Source organism: Chrysemys picta, chromosome 15 (genome assembly GCF_011386835.1).
Source record: "Chrysemys picta bellii isolate R12L10 chromosome 15, ASM1138683v2, whole genome shotgun sequence".
Classification (NCBI taxonomy): Eukaryota; Metazoa; Chordata; order Testudines; family Emydidae; genus Chrysemys; species Chrysemys picta.
Genome location: NC_088805.1, coordinates 26,614,951 through 26,638,057, shown reverse-complemented (window position 1 = coordinate 26,638,057; position 23,107 = coordinate 26,614,951). Strand labels below are relative to the sequence as shown.

General features: G+C 42.5%; 1 protein-coding gene across 14 annotated transcripts in view; it reads right to left on the bottom strand.

The window, feature by feature from the left end:
- The window catches only part of PITPNM2 (phosphatidylinositol transfer protein membrane associated 2), a 200,216-nt gene that overhangs the window by 46,111 nt on the left and 130,998 nt on the right, over nt 1-23,107 (bottom strand). For all 14 annotated transcript variants that reach the window (XM_065568711.1, XM_008163521.4, XM_065568715.1 and 11 more), the window contains 5 exons: nt 22,814-23,047; nt 12,096-12,425; nt 8,584-8,679; nt 1,469-1,570; nt 322-392 (listed from right to left, as the gene is read on the bottom strand). In XM_065568711.1, the coding sequence (XP_065424783.1) occupies nt 322-392; nt 1,469-1,570; nt 8,584-8,679; nt 12,096-12,425; nt 22,814-23,047 (833 nt within the window). The remainder of the gene's footprint in view (nt 1-321; nt 393-1,468; nt 1,571-8,583; nt 8,680-12,095; nt 12,426-22,813; nt 23,048-23,107) is intronic.

Below are 23,107 nucleotides of genomic sequence, written 5' to 3'. Positions count from 1 at the left end.
ATTGACAGCTACTGCTGAATATGTTTGCTGCTAGGCTAGTTCAAGGGGACATCATTTGCTCTTTCAGCTGAGGGACTTTATGATTTGACATTCACAAGCTTTGTCGTTTTTTATGCGTGGTTAACAGTATTCCATAGGTAGGTACTTTAGTGATGTAACTGTGTAAGCCTGGTCATGAACTAGCTCCATGACACAGAGATGCCACAGGAGTCACTTAAAAAACATCTGCAGCAATGAAGTGCACTATTTACTCCATCACTTCACCAGCTACATTCTTTAAACAAACAGGGGATTTTAATTCGATGCAATCCAAGGGCTTACCTCGATGATGCTTAGCCTTTCCACACTGGACCCAACATGGTACTCTGTTGATGTTTCATGATACAAGTCATCTGGAATTAAAGAGGTTTCTAATGTAAGTACAGCCAGACTCCATTTTAGACAGCAGCTATATAAATGATGGCATTGGCTGTGGCAGTGGTTCTCATTTTTTTCCACATCAGGATCCATCTCCCACCTAGCCAGATTCCCTCTCCCATTTAGCAATATGGGAACGATGGGGTGTGTGTGGTCCCAACACTTTTTGGTCACCTCCCAAGTTGAGAGCTCATGAACTACGCCATCATTAAATGTCCTAGTAGTTCTCTCTTTTTTAACATGAAGGTTTTTCTAAGGATATCCAGCTGTAGAACGGAGGACATGGCCCATATTTTTAAAAAAGGGGCCCAATTCAGATTTGGTATGAGCAGACAGGAGCCCACTGAAGGAAATGGAATTGCAAATCGCTAACAACAGTCTGAATTTGGCCATATGTCTCTTCATCAAGGAGAGAACGGTTCTTTTCCAGCAACTAAAGAGCGGCAGTGGGAGAGACCCTTGCACAGCTGTTAGAAACGATCAGCTGCACAGGAGCACGGAAGAGGCTGTTTGAACTCTAACAAGGGAATGGGGTTTGACCTGCTCTTGCATGCGTGGATTTACTTGAATCAGTCTAACTTGATGAGTCTATTTCTTCCAACTTCAAAAAGGCTTAGAGAGGAAGATGTTATCAGATGAGGAGGATACAGGTGAGAAGGCTAAACCTTCTCCTAACAGAAACCCCTGTTGTATGGGGAGGGAGCAAGGAAGAAGAAGGGGTTAAAAAGTCTGAGGAATGTATGGGTGATTTAAGACTGCATCAGAGCATTTAATCATTTTATCAGATAATTGCTTTTGTTATAGTAAGAAATCAAACTGAAATGGAACGTAAGAGAGAGAGTTTGAGAGACAAGATCTCCCTATTCCTAACCCCTGCTTGGACACTGACTCTCTCCGGGGCCTTGGGCAAGTCACTTCTCTCTGCCTCCGTTTCTCCAGCTGTAAAATGGGGATAACAAATTTTATCTTCTTTAGAGGCTAGTCAGGACGATTAAATTAAGTGACTCTAAAAAATGCTATGTACAGTGTGAAGTAAAAAGAAATAAATTACCCTGGACATCGCATTCAGAGCTTCCAATTTTATCCATGAGATCGTTGGAACTCCATTTGGTGATTTCTTTTGGGAACATCTCTTCGTTATCGGACAAGCCCTCTTTAAAGACAGAAAAAATATTTTTATGATACCCTTGTATACATGTGTGTGCAGATGTGTGTATGCACACACATACACACACTACAGACAGCATGTCTATAAATAACACTATACCTTTATTAATTCTGCGTAACCTCATTGCAATTTGAGGCAAGATAACGTTTAAACGTGGTGTTTGTATAATCAACTAGTAGCTGAAATCTCGTGCTGTCACTTGGATGTGGCAGTTGGGCCACAAAGTCCACCATCCGTGCAGTCTCCCTTATGCAACCAATAAAAATGGCGCATACAAATTAACTGCAGAGTAAGGCTGGTCACTGGTTGAGTTACCTCTGGTATCACAATGGTCTAGGACTCTTGGCATGGCATAGATACATGTACTACGACTCACAGGTACAATTTGTAAAGTTAAAATGGCTGAAGACTTAGACATTGGATGGTAACACATCACAAATCCCAGTGATGATTGAACCTGGTGATATTCTAAACAAAAAGTGTTCTCAATCCTTCCTGTAGCTGTCTCCATCGGTTCACGCTGACGCAATAGACCTTCTAGGCTTCAGAGCAACACACAGAGAGTGACAATCCTGGAATCTAATACAGACATCAGCTCTCAGGACAGTGAGAGCAAAATGCATTTTAAATATAAAAGAAGAGCTGTTTAAGTTCATCCACAGAGTATACAAGTAATCTGTGTATAGCTCTGAAATGTGCATAAATAGCTTTAAATTCTTGTTAGCTGTTAGAATCCAAGTTTTGGTATTTTCCTTGATGCATTTTCTGTCCTAAACTATATTGTAAACACTGCTGTATGATTTTAAACAGCCTCACTGATTTACCCCTACTACTTCAGATCTGTCTCCTTCTGTCCAAACTAAAACCTTGGCTTGTCTCTCTGACATCGCCTTGTGGATGTCTAGCCACCAGCTCAAGTTCAACGTGCCTAAAACAGAGCTCCTGATCTCCCTCTCCCCAGCTATCCTTGCTATCTCCCTTCTCGGTCACTATGGACAACACCATCATACTGACTGTCACTCATGCTTGTACAATGGGCACATCTTCAACTTGGACCTCTCTCTAGCTCCTCATATCCAGGGTGTGTCTAAATCTTGCCAATTTTTCTTGCATAACATCTCTAAGACACAGACTTTCTTATCCATCCACACAGCTAACTCTCTCATACAAGCCCTCACCATCTCGTGTCTTGAATACTGCAACATTCTTCTCTCTGGCCTTGACAAACGCAATCTTGCCCCCCTCTTATCCACTGAGAATGCTGCTGCAAACAGTTTTCTTAGCCCATTGTTTTGACCATGTCAACCTTCTCTTTGGATCCCTCCACTGGCTCCCCCTTGTCTGCTGCATCAAACCTCAGCTCTGGTCTTCACTTTCAAGGCCCTCGATGGCCCCCTCTCACTATCAGGATGTTGACTCTCATCTCCGATCAGCCCATGATACTAGCCTCCATTGCCCATTAGTTACATTTTCTAACAAGCGCCTTCGTGCTTTCTCCCACGCCTCTGCTTAAGCTCAGGAGGAGCTCCCCATAAACATCCACAAAACTAACTGACTGTCATCCACTGAAACTCTCCTTTGCCATGATGCCTACAAAAACAACCTGATGAGGGCTGGTGTCTGAGACCACTGCCCATCATGCTGATTGACACAGACTCATTGGGTATGTTTACACAGACCAAATAAAGTTCATGCCAGCAAGTCTCAGAGCCCGGTCAGCTGACTTGGTCTCACGGGGCTCACACTGTGGGGCTAAAGACAGCGGTGTAGACGCTCAGGTGGGAGCCCAGGCTCTGAGACCCTCCCCCTCACTGGGTTTCAGAGCCTGGGCACCAGCCTGAGCCGGAATGTCTACTGTTATTTTTAGCCCTACAAGCCCAAGTCAGGTGACCCAGGCTCGGAGACTCGCTGAAGTAGCTTTTTTTTTTTTTGCCGTAGGGTAGTCATACCCATTGTTTCCTTATGGTCCCTGTCTGTCTGTATCCATCTGTTGTTTCTTGTCTTATACGAATATGGTTAGCACTTTGGTGCAGGGACCATCTTTTTTGTTCTGTTTGTACGGAATGTAATACAATTGGAGTCCTGGCCCATGAGTAGGGCTCCTATGTGCTACAGTAATACAAATAATAAATAATAAACAAGCACCATGATCCACTCCAGGAGTTGCTGCATTTCAGGAGTGGATGAAGCAATCCCTACATTTGCCGTACATATCTCCCAGAGGAGTTAGGAAGCTTAGCTGCCTTGTTTGTCTAGCTCTGAGATCTCTGGATTAAAGGGTGCTAAGTATCATTATTGTTAACACCACAAGTACCTGAAAGGAATAAAGCGAACCTAATTCCCAAGGCTATTTTGGGCATTAATAAATTTGAATAAATCTAAGCCTGAACCTGGTCACATTTAGGAAGAGTAGCAAGACATCCACTTTGCACAGGCTTTCCACTTTATATTGACCATGGGCTAGAAATCCCGGCCAATAGGCCTAGTCTATACTAGAAGAAATTTGCCAGGATAGCTATGTTGGCAAACTCACCTAGAGTATACACAGCTTATATTGGCAAAAGAGTGCTTTTGCCGGTATAGCTTATACCCCTGAATGAAATAAGCTATACAGGTAAAGAATTTTTTTGCTGGTATAATTACATCTATACTAGGGCTTTACCGATACAAACATGTTGTTAAAAAATTGCACCCCTTGCCAACATTACTGTACTGGCAAAAGTTTAATGTGGAGACCTGCCTAATGGTGTCACTCTGTTCTCTAGATTCTAAGCACGTGAGCTAAATGAGGGAATAGTGCAATGGCTCCTAATTCCTGGACAAGGTCTTGGATGCAATTTTAAGCTGGGTAAAGTGCGCTCTAACAGTATGGTGATAGGCTCCTATAAATGTTGATGTCTGTAATGATGACATCATAGTTTGCTCAGAACTCTGAGCTCATGTCTTAGTAAGTGAAAAATTCTTTCAAATCACATTTGAAAAATGCCAAGTATGGCAAACAAACAGACTTAACTGTATAACACCCCTATTGACACACCGGCCTGATCGTTAGCCAGGAAGTTGTTAAGTTGTTAAGTGATTTTTTTCTTTTTTCTGTTTTGAGACTTGGAAGCTGGAGCATATTAAATATTTGTTTCTCCTACACTGATGAGTGGGACTTAGTAAAAACCCACCAGCAAAATCTGTTCTATTAAAAATATTTTTAATTCTCAAATGGAAATGTATGAAAGACCATTGGATTTGCGGCGTAGCAATTATCTTCCTATGAGCTATCACCATTATTCAGTCAAGCACAGCTATCTGCAGGGATAGATTTAATTAAACACAGTTATTAAGTGACTTCATTAGTATTTCTTGTCCAGACTCAAGAGACATAGCAGCAAAGAAAATCTGTCTTGGAAGAGCATTAGAATCTGTGTTACCAGAGAGTGTGCAACATTATGCCTCATACAACTTCCACCTTCACTAAATTATTATTTGTTAAGCATAATGAGCTAGTCAGATGATAGGCACGATATCAATATCATTATTCTAAAACTCTTCTTTCATCTAACAAAGCCCCCTCCTTGTAGACTGCCCACAGTCAGAGGCCAATTCTCTAGCAGACCATCTCTGACTTCTGGGCACTCTTCCCTCTGACACTGAAGAGAAACCACCTCAGAGCTGCACATAAAACACTGCTTTTGTTCAGCTTTTATGTAATCCTGATTTGAAATCGTATTTATCATTGAAGGTTAATTGTGTTTTAATTGTATTTATCGTTCCATGCTTAGCGATTTGTTTTCCTGAAGAGGTAAATTTAACTGAGTTATAAACATAAAAATGACTGCAATTTCAGCTGTCTCCAAGATGTAAAAGCTATAATCTTCAGATTCACAGGCTAGGGTTCTCTCTTTTTTTGTTGCTTTACAGCTACTAATAAGATTGTTAGTTGCAAGGTTCTTTGGATCAGGAACAAAAAGATTTTGAAACACTATTCTTTTCAGAAAATCTGATAAACAGCTAAGAGTTATATAAAGGGGGTTGAATGCACTGCTGCACAAAGACTGTTTATTTTTAGTGCTTTTAATAACACCTCAACCATAAAAGATAGCGACCTGGAAATGGTCATGTCGACATACTATTTAATTCTTCCAACCCCCATAAAACTTGAGTTGATCTGATTTCACTGCACAGAGAGAACGTACAAATAGGTAACATCACATGATACCTCTGCCAACGGGAATACACCAGAGAAATCGTGTGTGTCAAACAGACAGAGAACAAAAAGGGGGAGATTAAATTCAAAGCTTCTTCAGCAACTTAATCTAAATATTGAACTCATTTCCTTGAGAGGTTTAATTATAGGTCTTACTGCTGCTTTAGTGATCACCAAATATGATATTACTCCTGTTATTATCATTTATTACAGTATAGATATTACTGTATTTTTAACTCTCCTTACCAGAACATGCCAGTGACTGAGAACATGTGGAAAGTCTAACAAGATAAAAATCTTTACAGGCTCAGATTACACTCACTATTCAGCAAGGAAATCTGAATGTATACGGGAAGCACTCATGAGGAACTGAATTCATCATTGACTCATATCCCAATCAACACTTAGTTTCCATGGTACTGGCCCAGCAAGCCTCTCTTACAGTATTCACTGTAAGAAACACTCATTCCATATTCACAAATCCAATGCAGTTGGCGTCTAATGAGAGAGCCGTCTGGTCTGCAATAAAGGGTGTAGCAGATTGTCACTACCCAAAAAAACAGTAGTCTTAATATGCATTGTCGAGAACATCGATTTGTGAAGAAAAAAACCAATCAAATTAAGCACATTTCAACCTAGACTGAATAGGATGCAGTCAAAGCAGAATAGGGAGGAATTTTTCATTGGCAGCAGATGAGCTAGATGATTTAAGCAGATGTTGTCCATCGCTAGATTCTATTAGTCAGCGATTAAAAGGTAAAATGCATGGTGGATAGCTATGAGTTTGTTTAGATCAGAGGTTCTCAAACTGGGGGTTGGGACCCCTCAGGGGGTCATGAGGCTATTACATGCGGGGTTGCGAACTGTCAGCCTCCACCCTGAGCCCCGCTTTGCCTCCAGCATTTACAATGGTGTTAAATATATAAAAAAGTGTTTTTAATTTATAAGGGGGGGGGTCGCACTCAGAGGCTTGCTTTGTGAAAGGGGTCACCAGTAAAAAAGTTTGAGAACCACTGGTTTAGATGACTCACTTATATTCATATGTTTATATTGCTATGGTAAAGCCCCGAGGTACAGTTGTTACAGGAACTATATAAGTTAATAAATAAAGACACATAAAATAAGTTAGCCCTGGCTGATGAGCCAGTGACACTTAGGGCTTCAACCCCGAGCCAACCTGTACTCAAAGCAGCCTCTTAACCTGCAGTCTTACTCTATAGCAGCGTGCTACTTCCCACAAGAAAACATTTGAAGGAAAGCCTGAGAATGTGGGGCATGTTCGTAATATTTGATATCAAAACTTTTCTGAAGTAAATCACTTCAGCTGTACTACTTGCTATGGTCAATCACGAATGAAATACTATTTACAAAATGGTATCAGCAACTCCATTTGCCAGCTCCAGCAGTGCAGGTTAACCAGCTTGTTAGATGATCATTGGGAGACTGTTTGGAGAAGGGTGTCTTGGTAGTTAATGCTTTGTACCAGTGCTGAACTCACTGTCAGTGCTTAACAAATATATACAATACGAGTCCTGTAGAGCAGTGCTTCTCAAAGTCGGGCTGCCGCTTGTTCAAGAGAAGCTGCTGCTAAAGGGCAGCCAGCACATCCCTCAGCTCACGCCACTTCCCGCAGCCCCCATTGGCCTGGAGCGGCGAACCGCGGCCAGTGGGAGCCGCGATCAGCCGAACCTGTGGACTTGGTAGGTAAACAAACCGGCCCGGACCACCAGGGGCTTTCTCTGAACAAGCGGCTGCCCGACTTTGAGAAGCATTGCTGTAGAGCAGAGCATCCTCCTTTTAGATACACACAGCAAATAGGGCCGGCTCCAGCGTTTTTGCCGCCCCAATAGGGTGACCAGATGTCCCGATTTTATAGGAACAATCCTGATTTTGGGGTCTTTTTCTTATATAGGCTCCTATTACCCCCCCACCCATTGTCCCGATGTTTCACACGTGCTGTCTGGTCACCCTACGCCCCAAGCGGGGGAAAAAAAAAAAGCCATGATGGGCGGCACTTCGGTGGCAGCTCTACCGCCGCCGCTTCATTCTTCAGCAGCAATTTGGCGGCAGGTCCTTCCCTCCGAGAGGGACTGAAGGACCCGCTGCCGAATTGCCACCGAAGACCCGGACGTGCCGCCCCTTCCCGTTGGCCCGTTGCTTTCTGCGCTGGTGCCTGGAGCCGGTCCTGACAGCAAACAAAAATATGTGGAGAGAGCTATAGCACACTAAAACACTTCAGGAATTCTTGCAGGAAAAAAAAAACAAAAAAACCTTTCAATGCTGGTGAACTCCGACATCTCCCTTCACTCCCTTTTGCATTTCTTCGTGCAGGCATACAAGCTGTTAATAAGGACTATTGCTAAAGACAGACTAGGGTCTCTTCTTACTCAGGCAGGACTCTACTTGTCATGAGCTTTACCACTTGGCTATTTGTAAACAAACAATCTCAGTCATGCTGAATAAGAAATATTAAGAGTTATATCCACAGCTTGTGTAGAGAATTGCAGAATTTTACCCAGGTGCATTCGCACCAAAAAATACCAAAGTTCCATATGTTAAAAGAACTCAAGATCATTTAATGTTAAAAAATAATCAGACAGATTACATTAAACTTGAAATATTGCCCAGCTGAATGAAACAGTCTGTTGAGTGCTGCTCTGAATTACATCAATGCTGCATAAAACCCTTGATTAGAAAACAATACAGTTTCAAGCAAGGCAGGTGGTCACACTGCCTGCTCCCCTCCCAACTCCACCATTTAAGAAGATAAAAAACTGATCACCATTTTGGTTCCACATACCATGTGCATCAAAGAATTCATCATCTGAGCTGTCGTCTGAATCTCTGGCAATGCTCTGCATCCTCCACTCGGATATACTATGGCGGGAGGGGCTTGCTGGAAAAAACAAAAAAAAAGGCGTATGCGGAAAGCTACATAAACAAGGCAGAGTGTTCCTGACATGGTCTTTGGTACAGGAACATAGTCGTGTGCACCTTGTGAAAATCTATCACTGCAGCGATAGATTAAGGCACAATATTCCAGTGATGCTAGTGTGATGTCAATGTACCACTTTGCAAGTCCTGTTTGCTTACTGTGGTTATAACCTGCCCGCAAGCTGCCACATTAAAGCAAGCTGTTTGTATCACTCTTATGCTATTTTGAACGGCAGCTATTTATAACCATTAGTAGGATGTGTAAAATCATTTTGTTTTTACAGTTTGCAATTAAAAAGGAAACAGCCTGATTTGTAAGCCTTCTTCTCGACTGTAACAGCACACAAGCCGTGCTACAGCTTCCACTAACTTTCAGATGGGAAACTACCTGGAACAGTATGGAGAGAAATAATCTGTTTTCTAGAAGGAAATTGCTTCCAAACCAATTGGAACAGAGATCTATTTAAACTTTAACTGGGGTGATTTAAATAAAATGCTACCAAACTATTTTTATGGAAGTTCTCAGTGTGCACTATGGACAGATTTACACTAATACAGTGAGAACAAGAGTACATGACAATTCCTTCAGTGTCTGTTTGCCCTCCTTTTCTTACATCTACTTGATCCCTTTCATTTTCCATTTCAAAGTTCATTGTGCTAAAGTAAACCTTTTGTGACATTAGCTTTCAAAATACAATTTAGAAACTAGCTACTGTGAACTCTTTTTAGCTGAGCTCTTCACAGGATACTAAGTCAGCTAAAGTGAAAATCATACACAAAGAAGCAAGAGAGGCTGGTTCTCTCTCTCTCAGTTTCACTCATGATTGTGGTGCACCCGTCAATGTTACAGAACAGGGAGCACACACAAAGTACCTGTAGCAGCAGCATTCTAATGTAACACAGCAGGGTTACAATTTTTATTTAGCATACAAAGAACATTGAATGGCTCATGTTATTGTAATGGCTGTATGAAAACTATTTATTCCATTGCTGTAACAGGGTTAAATATGTGAGTCAGATTCTTACGATTCTAATTTTAACTCCTAATTGTCATGTGGAAAGACCACTGTGACCCTGAGTAGAGGCAGTTAATTACAGCTTAGTTGGTTCTGTAGCCCCCGACTATCCCACCATCCACCCCTCTGGGAATAGCGAGCAGTGTGATTGGCATAGCCGAGCTAAATCACACTGGAATGACGTCAAATACACTCGCATGCTAGGTTCTAAAAATAGAGCACGTAATAATATATGGGATGGTGACAAGAGCCCCACTCACACCAGGGGTCTTGCTTAGGCAGTGTAAAACGGATCAAGTCTGCATACAAAGAGAGGGAGTTACTTTCTTGTCAAAGGTAGCTGTAAATCCAGACAGCTCTTTGCATTTATGTATGTGAATATGCTGCCGTTTCTTAAACCTAGCATGAAAGAGGATTAAAATATCTGCATGACGTATTTCCCAGCTCATTGCAATTCACTCCTTTCATCACTTTTTCCAGTAAAATCCAATGTGATATATGCCATCATGTGCCAGCAATGCCCCTCTGCCATGTACATTGGCCAAACCGGACAGCCTCTATGCAAAAGAATTAATGGACACAAATCTGACATCAGGCATCATAATACTCAAAAACCAGTGGGAGAACACTTTAACCTGTCTGGCCATTCAATGACAGACCTGCGGGTGGCTATCTTAGAACAGAAAAACTTCAAAAACAGACTCCAACGAGAGACTGCTGAGCTGGAATTGATATGCAAACTAGATACAATCAACTCAGGATTGAATAAGGACTGGGAATGGCTGAGCCATTACAAACATTGAATCTATCTCCCCTTGTAAGTATTCTCACACTTCTTATCAAACTGTCTGTACTGGGCTATCTTGATTATCACTTCAAAAGTTTTTTTCTCTTACTTAATTGGCCTCTCAAAGTTGGTAAGACAACTCCCACCTGTTCATGCTCTCTGTATGTGTGTATATATATATCCTCAACATATGTTCCACTCTATATGCATCCGAAGAAGTGGGCTGTAGCCCACGAAAGCTTATGCTCTAATAAATTTGTTAGTCTCTAAGGTGCCACAAGTACTCCTGTTCTTTTTTGAAGACACCTAAAGTGGAGCACCCACAGGGACACTCCTTGAAGAAGAAATGTAGGTTGTTCAATGTGGTTCACTTTGCCCAATTACATCAAAGGGATGAATTCTGGCCCCAAGGACTTCAATAGGCCACGTTTTCATCCTCGGAGTTTACAGTGAGATAGCTACCCTACTGCAAAACACACACAACTTTTTTGCTACTGTAAACCTTCCACTGTCTTTGATGTGACTTGTGCCTGACGGAAACACTGACTAAAGATGTCACGAGTCATCTTTTCCAAAGAGTGGGTCAAGAAAATAAGGAGTGTACAGTAAAGGATACTTGAGATAATGTGACTTCCTACTGCACAGGGGAGATTCCTGGGTCTGAAGTGAGTCCTTCAATGAGGTTCATTGGAGCCTCTTGGACATTTTTTCCTGCATGGCATTTAAAAGGAAATACAAACATGATCCATGGTGGCATCTGATCTCCTTAGCCATGGATGATGGTTAGAGGACATTAACAGCAGCAAAATGCAACAGCTGTCATTCATCTCTCTCTTCACCGACAGTGGTGACCTGCATTATTTTCCCAAAAGGCCAATTATGGTGCTTAGCTGTGCAAACTACATTGCAGCAGCCTGGGAGCCAACCCCCTCCTTAGAAATGAACGACAAGCAGTAACATTTATCGCTGACCAGGGAGGATTATGCCTGTCACTTTAACTGTATTTCAGAGAAATCCAAAGCAGGAGACATGGACTCTAACAATTAATCAGATCAAGGCCTATTCAGTGACTCTCTCTCTCTGCATCTAGCATTTCACATCAGACAGGCACATGTCCAGAGAGAGAACATCGCCTGAGGAATTAAACCTTATAAAAATGTCCATGTTACTAACAACAGGGACTAACCCCCCCCCCATGGTGCCCTTCTTGTTTTCTTTTGACAACAATCACTGCCACCAGCTCTCACTGCCTTTCCTCATTTCCCCTTTTTGTAATTTATTTAACTTCGACGGAATTCATGGCAATGTCATTTCAGGAGCCGCTGTTGCAGCATGGGCATAACCCTCAACACAGCTCCACCAGAGGGGACTTTCACACCAAATGCACAGGCTAAAGAAGTGAGTCAGTTAGCTGGTAGCAATAAATAAGCTCTGACCCATTGTATGGGCTAGCCACTGAAGTGAGACATGATCACACTTACCCAGCGTGTTACATCAGCACACTTTATGCTTGAACCAAGGCAAGAGTTGTATGTTTTTTTCCCAACGCAATTAATCCCATTACAAACATCTCACCTCCTCTTTTTGAAGATCGCGAGGATTTGGAAGACGTGGACCATTGCTTGGTTATCCCTCTCCCAGACACGGCTTCACCAATATTACTAGCAGCGTCTGCTGCGTCGACGGAGGACATGGCGTTGCTTTCAGCATCATTCTTGCCTGGGGAGTCTTTTGCTCCATGCTGCTCTGCCTCACTTTCACTGTAGCTGAACTGGGCCATCTTCTGAGCCAGCATCAGCTGTGCCTCCTTCTCGAGCTGCCGGATATCCTCGATGGTGAGCCCATACCATTCATCCTGCCAGCACCACGCCTGCCGGTGGGCTCTCACCATTACCTTCCGAAGGCCTGCAAAGCAACAACATGCCAGTGACCAGAAAAGCTAACATACGGCAGAAACTTTATTAATTTAGTAGAAGTCTCTAAATCACCACTGAGTTGATTTTAGTGGCATTAATTACACATAGCTAACCAATCTGCCATAAAGGGGTCTCTGCTAGGAGGGATGTTACCAGCCATTTGAAAACTATACAGACTGGTCAGTTCACTAACCCCTGACCACAGTGGCCCAAAGCTGACACTGCACAGACGTTCAATGCCAGAGTCTGGACCACTAAAGACAATGCAAGTTTTGTCGATAATTTAAATTGGGGATGGTTTCATATAATCCAAACCCAGAGCTGGATTTCATGACTGGCTCCTCTCTTTATCTATAATGAGCCTAACTAAAAAGCCAGACCCAGCTACAACTCACATTCTGAATTTTGGGAGGTTTGAAGTCTGGATCCAAATTGTGTAGGTCAGGTATATCCCTGGTCAAAGCTTTGCCTGGCTTCCTATCCAGGAGAGTTTCAAACGGTGCTATCAGGTTTTCCCATGAATATTGCATGCAGCTCTACTTGTGGGCAAAATAGAATAATGAATATGAGCTTCCAAACTAGTGGCACAGGAGGAGAGAGAGAAGGGGAAATAATACTTTATTTCACAACATACAGGCTCTTTTTACTGATGCATTAGAAACATCTAGTGGATAATGACATCATTTAGCATTTTACTCCAATGCACCACATTTCCGAAAGGGAGATCCTTCCAAACATCCACAAACATGAATAATATTTATGACTGTGCTCCAGAAACTTTCTTCCAAAGTTAAACATGATGGCCACCATTACCAGGACATTAAACTTTAAAGCAGATGTCATTGTTTGGGATTTTCAATGAGGACTACTTAAAATCTCATGGTAGATCATGCCCTTAAACTGGTGATTATCTCTGATGGATGCACAGGACATACAAACAGCACATTCCAACTTTCAAGTCTTTTACAAACATTAACAAATTCATTCTCACAAACCCTTCAAATAAATAACATTATCCCCACTTTACATATTGGGAAACGGAGGCAGAGATGGGTTAAGGGACTTGCCCAAAACAACAGAGGTGAGATTGGAAGTCCAGAGTTACTGGCGCTTCGATTATTGTATCAAGTCCCCACATTCTGAGTGGGAATGAGACTACACAGGAAAGCTCTGCAGACAGTCCACCATTCCAATGAGGCCTCTGACCTAAGATCACTGGCCACAATTGTGCTTCTGACATAATGAGCCACAGAGAGGTCACTGAACTGCCCCAGGATTATTGAAGCCAATTAACAATTAATTAAGGGGGGAAAAAACCGTCAAGGCCGTGGGTAAAGACTGGCTCTCTCAGCCCTACAGAGAATAGAGATGGGACAGACCTAGTAAAGCCGTCCTCTACTCCCTCTGCTCCTGATGAAGGCAGAATTGCTCCCCACAGAATACAGTTTCTAGTTGTTTGTCTCAAGTGATATTCACAGCTTCCTTAAGAAAGCCATTCTACACTCTTAGAAATCTAACTACTACAATGATTTTCCAGATCTTCAGTCTAATGTTACTTTTGCTTAGTTATCTATCCTTTTGTAGCAGCCTAAATCATTCCTCTCCCTTCAGTTGCTTGCACCCTTTAATTATTTGTAACATGTTACCGGATACGTCTCCCCCTCCCCCCACCTTCTGTGATTGTTTTTATATGCATATTTGATCTTTCTTTCCATATAAGTCATTCTCTCCAGCCATAGGCAGTGTTGTTGCTATTCATTCGGGTGAATTCTCTGTCAGATAATGGTGCTACAGTCAGTTTGCCAAGCACCATGAAGTCACTTATTGCCTCTGATAGAATGACTCAAGACAAGGCGGCGGTATATTGGGTCATTGGTTCTTGTGTCAGATCAGTCTGAGCTCACCGTATGCTCAGGCTATGTTTGCAAAATACAATGCCGTGTATCAACGTTGTGTGTGCGCTTGCCAGGCATCCAATGCCCTTTTTCAAAAGGTAATTTCATGCAACATATGCATGTCCTAGCCACCGCATTGTGACCTTTTGGGAGCAGGGCAGCAGTGATTAGCATCTCAATTCTGTTCAAATTTCCTCCCACCCCCGGCCAATTTGATTTTGTTTCACCAATCAGATTATTTGTCATGGACTTGCTGGGGAACTCTTTAGCTATGGGTGTCACCTCCAATGCCTTTCCCAAGAACAGCTGGACATTCAGCAGCTATAAACAAGGCTTAAACTGCCAGTCACATATCCCCCTTTTTTTGAGGCTGAGAGTTTATAGCCAAGAAATTCTTTCACTAGTTTCCACTGTATTGTGCTCTGTTCTGCCACAGCTGTGGTTGAGATCTACCATGGGTTGGAACTGGAACCTTTTAGGACGGTGGCAGCACTCTGAAAACGGATTGCTTAACCGCCTTGAGAAAGGGTGAGTGCTTGGTCTGATCACAGTGACCCTTCCAGCTCCATCTCAATGTTGGAAGCCTGCTTCCTCTACCTGCCCCTATTCCAGAACTCGGGAGGCTCGTTAGCATGACAATCTCTGCTCACACTATTGAATACAGCCTGGATATAGTAATGCCTCAATTGCTCTGCTTCTCTCAGAAACTCTCTGTGTAAAGGCTCAGACAGCTCTGATCACAGACCTTATTTTAATCATTAGGACCAAGAAAATCACATGGGATAGTAAGCCAGACTCCTTTAATTCCTCTTCACCTCCCTGTCTCACTCCCCTTCCCTTAGATTATAGGAATTACATGTATAACCCCCATCCCAACAATGAGAGAGCAGTCCTCCTCTTCTGTACTAGAACTGGATGAACAGTTTGGCTGGAGATCTAAATCACCTCTTCCTACAGCACTATTCTTTTGAAAATGACATCGCGGGGCTCCCTGTTTATTGTGTGTCTGTCATTCCAGACCAACAGTTTTCATTTAACCAGTAAATAAATGTTTTTTCTACCTGCCAGGCTGCAGACTCAACCTGGGACAGGACAATTAAGCTTGGCATGGCTCTCTCAGGCACAGGACAAGATCTGGAGGCAGTGTACAATTTGGCCTCCGGAAAGAATCTTTCTTGCTCTCCATGGTCTAAAGTTCTTACCTGGCCCCCACTGCCATAATATCTGAGCATAGCACAAACATCACTGAATTTATCCTCAACACCCTTCTGCGGTAGAAAAATAATATTGTGGCAGCTTGAGCACTGTGGCACAGAGGGACCATGTAACCTTTCGGAAGTCACAAAGGAGGTCTGTGGCTCAACTGGGAATTGAACCCTGACTTTGAGTGTCTGTCCAGTGCCTTAACCACAAGACCATCCTCCCTGTGCACGAAGGGATTCCCAGTTCCACTGCCAGATCCCAGGAGAACTTTCTGGGGCTGTCAGAACAAAAAGCATTTTACTTTTAAACTGGGCAAATGTGATCTAGAGTCAATAAGAGCAAATAACCATGGAACTCCATGATGCTATTTTTACAGAACAGAGCTGGAACAACCTAGAACATTGCAACAGACATTGCTGAGCAAACCACTATCACATGGCAATATGGGTCAGGGTCAGGTTTGCTGAACTAGATGGATGTAACCTTTACTGAATTGTTTTCTTTCACTTTTGACACTTTTAAGGTACATCTACACTGCAGTTGGCAGCATGTTTCCCAACTCAAGTAGACTTACATGCACTAGCCTGGCTTGAGCTAATGCACTAAAATAACAGTGTAGCCAGGGGTAGCATGGTTGGGCTGCTTGGGCTAGCCCTGTGAGTACGAACCCGCCTGGACCCCTAGGGGGTATGTACTTAAGAACGGCCCTACTGGGTCAGACTAAAGGTCCATCTAGCCCAGTATCCTGTCTGACGACAGTGGCCAATCCTGGTGCCCCAGAAGGAATTAACAGAACAGGTAATCATCCAGTGATCCAACCCCTGCTGCCCATTCCCAGCTTCTGGCAAACAGAGGCTAAGGACACCATCCCTGGGTGGCTAACCCGAGCCACCACCATGTTAACCCCAGCTACACTGCTATTTTTAGAGCATGGGAGCAGGGCCGGCTCCAGGCGCCAGCGTAGCAAGCAGGTGCCTGGGGCGGCCAATGAAGAGGGGGGCAGCACGTCCGGCCATTCGGTGGCGGGGCCATCACTCCCTCTCGGAGCGAAGGACCTGCCGCTGAATTGCCACTGTAGAATAAAGCGGTGGTAGAGCTGCCGCCGATCACGGGTTTTTGTTTTTGTTTTGTTTTGGTGCAAAAATGCTAGAGCTGGCCCTGCATGGGAGCTTGATCCTGTCTAGTCAAGCTGGGAAGCACTCTCCCAGCCTCAGTATAGACATATCCGTAGATTGGAATGCAACAGACTGGTCCAATAACATGAAGAAAAGCTAGTGCTACCATGTAGTCTCCCAAAGAGCTCTCTTTTTCTCATAAAAAAGACGAATAGTAAGGGAGAATCAGAACTGATTTTCATCTTGAGAAATTTAGAGAGAACAAATTGTCACAAAGCCCTGGCTTGTCTCATTCCAGTTCTCACCTTCATTTATGGAATGAGCACAACCCTATTTGTCCTTATGCAGGCAAGACACCCACTAAAGTCAATGTGAATTCGGCCTATGAAAGAAATGCAGGAACAGTCTTTATGGATAAGCACCAAATACCTCTTCAGCCTACATACTAATAATAGTTAGTGTGGTTTTATTAACTCTCCAGGGAGTGCAACGTTTTGATTAAAACAAATAATATTGCCGTATTTTTGAGTTAAGAAAAGACTAGTATCTCTGTGTTGATTTAATTGTAATATTTTCCACCGTTTTAGGACAGATCATCCCTTGTGATTATCAGCTGGTGGTGGACGTTTAATCACTTGTCTTTCAAACTTGTCATCCCAGCTAACTCTGTTACAGTCAAATTATAATAATACTTCTAGAATTCAACCAGTGTGGAGCCATTGGAGGGCTCTGTCTGTGGCTAGAGATCTCTCTTCATAGTTCATGGTTTGCTTTTTCTATTTAAAGTAAAACCACAAATACAATCCAAGTATAACATAAAAACACTGCAGAATCTAAGTATATCTGGGCAGTTGTTTTTACACACAAGAGTGACGCGTCCCAAGCATTTTATAACACACTTGCAATTTCCTGGCTGCAGATAAAGGACGTCTGATTTCCCTTGTGTGGGCACGTTATTTCCTTGATAGCCATAACAGATACCATAACCTTGTCCGAACAGTTCTAGTTGCTTGAACATTTCTGATAAAATGTAACCCTGAAGTTGTGTGTTTATTCCCCCCCCCCCGTTTCCCTTATTTAGGCTACTCACAAAGCAAAATGACATGGTTATGTCTGATCCTCCAGCTGCAATCTATTAAAACACAAGCTTAGCGGAGATGCCAACACTTGTACATATCAAGCTGTAAGGGCTGGCCAATATATGGGAGCCCTTCCATAGACTTAAATGGGCATTGGATAAGACATTATTAGATGAGTACTTTACAGAGAAAATTTAAGTGACACAAAACTTCTCAGAAAAATACGGACTTATCCAGAAAATTCTCAAGTTATCAGCACTAGCATACACATCATCTGCAATATATAGCCTTAAGATACATCATCACTGATTTGTTTAAGAAAAACAAAAGAAATATAACCCATGTACAAAGGGTACCAACTGAGTGGGAATGGCAAAAATCCTAAACTTGTACAACATTGTGCAACATTAATGTAAACAAACTCTTTGGGGTTCAATCCAAAGCACATTCAATTAGCACAGCAGACTAGGGGCACGTCTTCACTACCCGCCGGATTGGCGGGTAGCAATCAATGTATTGGGGATCGACTTATCGCGTCTAGAGAAGATGCGATAAAATCGATCCCGGATGGCTCTGCCGTCGACTCTGGAAATCCACCGCGGCAAGAGGCGGAAGCGGAGTCGACGGCGGCGCAGCAGTGGTCGACTCACCGCCGTCCTCACAGCCGGGTAAGTCAACCTAAAATACGCAACTTCAGCTACGCTATTCACGTAGCTGAAGTTGCGTACCTTAGGTTGACCCTCCCCTCCCCCCCCGTAGTGTAGACCTAGCCTAGATTAATAGCCCACATTTTCAGTGAATGTCTCAAGATGTCAGATAACAGAGCGACTGTCCAATTAGTTAACGAATGACTTCTATGTTCAATCAGAGACTGAGAACATTTCAACGGTCTCTCTCACAGCCATTCCCTTCCTTATCTAGCCTCTTAGTAAGTCAACCACATATTATAATTTTCCTATTTTTAACTAAACTAATGTTTTCTTCTCTTTCAACTCCTTCCCCGAACTTTCTATTGTACGTCATTTACTGAACACAGTCTAAATAACTCCATAGTGCAGAGAATTAGGAGTCTGAACTCCTGCATTCCACTCCCAGTTCTGCTGCTAATCTGTTGACCATGGACAAGTCACTTTACTGTTCCATGTGTAAGCTTCCCCATCTGTAAAATGAGGATAATAGGGAATTTGGGATGAAAAAAGGTCCTCAGAGAAAAACACAAGAGAAGTGCGAGGTCTGAGTACAGTTTAAACCCTCCTCCGAATTAGAGTTTACTTCTACATTGTGATTTTGCTATTACCAATTTGGCCTGAGACAACAAGCACATCCTCCAAACTGTTACCAGTACCAAGGGAACATATTAACACAAGGGAGACTCTCTCCTACATGGCAAGTATTGCATCCAGGGCTGTTAAGCAAGGCTATCCATCTCCCACAAATACCCAACTTTTAATTTCCACTCTTCATTCAATTTTCTGACTCTGCTTCAAAGACCTCTCTTATTTTATGCAACTTAAAGTTACTTCAGATCAAAGAGGCATAATTTATATCAATAACACACAGCGGTAAGGAGCCTGAGTGGCAGACAATCAGATGATATGGCTCACTGCAACAGCTGGATTAACAAGAGACTGAATGAAGTCTTTTAGGAAATATACAAGAGCCATCTTTCCAAGAGACCACAATTTAACTTATGCAAAGCTCCTTTATGAAAAGGATTGGAAAGATTACATTTTTATTGCTAAATGTCAGTAAACGTCAATTTCACCCAACACAAGCAAACCAATGAACAATATTTCCATCGATAATAATCATATTTTACAGATAGGCAAAGAAAGAAAAATGCTGCTTGAGAAGTTATTAGCGTTTGGTTTAAGGATATTTATTTTGTATATTTTGACTTGTGATGTTGACAATTTGTGTTTTAACAGTTATAAAGCTTTAATGTTTTGAATCTCAACGTCCTCAGACATTAAACCATTGCTGTCTGGCCCCACACTACTGTCTGACACCTCCCATAATTTCACACAATGAAAATGTAAATTGATAAAAAATACTTAAATATAAACATTGATACTATCAGTTGAAATCATGAAAAAAAAACAATTCTGCTAATCCTATTTATGAATAATTGAAAGGGCCATATACTTCCTCTTCATTTTCCAGATAAAAAGGGCTCATTTTATTTTGTTGCCATGTTTTGTGACAAAGATGAAATTAACTCATTTCCCCAATATACTGAGGGGGTTTGTTATAGTGTAAGAGCCATCTATAATACGGCCTGTCAGAGAGGAACAATTCGTCCACACCAGACTGAAAGACTGGCCAAGAGCCTCGGGTTATGGACAAAGTAAAACCAAAATGGCTCTAGCAGAGCACTCGATACCTGCTACCGAGGCTAGTGAATGGACTGTAACAGTGCTCCTGAGATAACTAATATGGAAAACACAGTATGATTACAAACAATGGGACCAATGCTAACTATTGTAAGCAGTACCACCGTCATTCTATATGAGCGGGCAGAATCAATTCAAAGAAGCTTTGCCAATAGGAAGGAACGACTGCGCAGATAACGTAGGAAAATGTAGTGTGAACAGAAGCTGGATGTCATTACTTAATGGAATCCAAGGGCTTTCAGTATATACATTTGAATTAGGACATTACATCTGGCATCTTCATTTCCATTTTAATGATTGTGTTTTAGTGTAATTACTAAAATCTTGGATTATCTATCCTTTTTCCCAGCACTCACACATATAATTTCTGAGACATCTGCTGGTTAGCATGCACACATTCACTGCCCTCTACTTCCCACCTTCTCTAAGCCAAGAATTTAGCACGTTTTTACACAGAATTTTAAAGTAAGCAAGAGCTGGGGTTTAGTACAGTTTTGTTTCAGGTAGCTGGGAACTCTTAAAAGAACACTGAAATTTGACTTGGTAACACGAGGTACTTAAATGTAAGTGTCATTTACCACCTCTGCATTGCCTGGGTAGCCACTTGGCACTCAACAGACTCCCACAGCTCTCACCCAGCCTAGACTGGGCTCATTATAAAAACCTGTGGTGGATCCCCCAACTGAATTATCTTGCGCTAATGTAAGACTATCCCCAATTGTTGCCCCAAACTGAGACCCAAAGCAAATTAAACTTCTGAGCCTCAATAAATGAATAAATTTAAATGGTGAACTGTTTTCCAAAATCCTGTTTCTGTTTCCCCCCCCCCCCCACCACCCCCGTTTTTGGGAGCATCAGCACGTATGGGTTTGGGCAGAGATGGGAAGTTCCAAACTCCTGCAAGAAAGCCTGTTCTCACAAGGCATGATTTTGCAGACTCAAAGTTTTGGACAGTTTGGATAAGCAAATAAATTACAGGGTGTTCACCCAAACTGAACCAAATCTCTAAACCTTTAAAGGTCATCATGTCTTCACTTCATCTAGCACAAACTGAAGTGCCTCCTACTCTATACAGACAAACTAATGAAGGGTCTAAAATTTGAGATCAGCTGCTGGAAGAAAAAGTGAGATATGTATTTTCCAAATGGATTACCTTATTCCACCTACTCCCTATGGTGCATGTCCCAGTAATTGTCCCCAGCAGGCAAACCCAGGGAAATTCAATCCAATCAAAACTAGAGCAGCTGGAAAGCAAGGAGGGAAAATGACCCATCTGAAAGTGTACCTGCAAATGAGATACAACTGGAATGGCTCAGTAGCAGGTAGAGGGGGGTTTGTTTGATTGTTTTTGCATTAGCTTTGCAATTTTCTAATGCAGATGAGAGGTTAGAAAGCAGTGTTAATCAGTATCAATGCGTTCACAATTCACTGTCAAAGTGCTAAAACTTGGCATTTGAGACCCTACAGTGACTGGAAACATCAGTAAAACCACAGAATCCCTACTAGAAAGAAGAAATTATGGGGCTGCACTGGCCATTTAGTTAGCACTGCAATTGATGACCAATAGCCTTATTTAACACGCATCAGTGCCATCACTCTGTACTTAATGATAATGCATCTAATCAGTACAACATTTCTAGATAATTGAATGTGCATGTTCTGAGCAAGCAACCTTCTAGGCCCCCTATGTAGTAGGGCCCCCTATAGCCTGGATTCTTGGGAAGGACACTTGGCAGATTTCACTGTTTTAAGGAACCATTTAATCTCTTTTCAGACCAGTCGTACATCCTGCCTATTGTGGCGTGGCGCAAAAACTGTCTCAATTATGTTACAGATTTTTTGCAAAGCCGAAGCACAAATTATTACCAACGCTGCTGCCATCGTCCCGCCATGTACAGCATCCATTTAGCTAGTCCTCTGACAAAAACACAAGCTGGCCTCCTTTAGAGGCACAGACGCAAGAATGCACATGCTAATCAGTGTGGTACCTTTACTGTAGCTGAGAATTGTCACTGAACCACATTTAATTATAATCACAAGAGGACAGAGAGCCTTCAGTGGTGCATCATGGAGGACTGAGAGATTTGTGACTATGCAGAGCCACTGGCCAACCCTCCTCCCACTCAGAAGGGAAGCAAGGAGGCCTGAGAGAGAGAGCAGCTCTGAAAGTGTGGGGCAGAGTGGAGATTCCCCACCCCCCTCCACTGAGCCCTGTGGCAGGCTCCTCTGCAAGGCCCATTTACTTGCGTTTGGGAGGCACCTGAGGATTTGGCCCATTCTAAGGAAAACCAACAGACCTTTGAAAGTGTTGGTTAGATTTGTGACAGATGAATCCTTTTTTCAGAGGATTAAGGCCCTGCCCAACATTTTCCAGGATACAGCTATGACCAAACATGGTTAGGGTCCACACACAGTCTGACTGCAAACAATGGGAATGATGCTGAGTACTCTGGGCAGTCCCACAGCCATCCTGCATGGCCCTGTCAAAAATCTCTTTTAACGGCATCTCTTATGTTATATGCACAGGATTCTGTGCCAAGTGTTAATCTGAGTAGCCCAGTGACCTCTTAAGGCATCCACACATGAAAACTGGGCACATACTGTTTATGTAACATGCTGCTGCACTCTGACTCAGAAATGCTAAAAACAATGTTAAAATTTTGACAGCACATACAAGACTACAATTACTCACCAACGTCGTGGATAAACCTCTCGATTTTGGACTGCATCCCCCAGTATCTGAACTCCACTTTGCACAGTTTATATGCACACATGATGGGATATTTCCCAGGGTTGTTCTTGTACCCCTCAATCCAGTCCTCGGACAATGGCCCTCTTTTAGTCTTCACAGATTTATAAACCTTTGGATCCTCTTCTGACTTGTATTCATGTGGTGGGATAGGATCTTTAACAATATCAATAGGATCTAAAGGCAGAAAACAACGTTTTTTAAAAGTTTTCTCTTTCTGCATAACTATAAAATAAC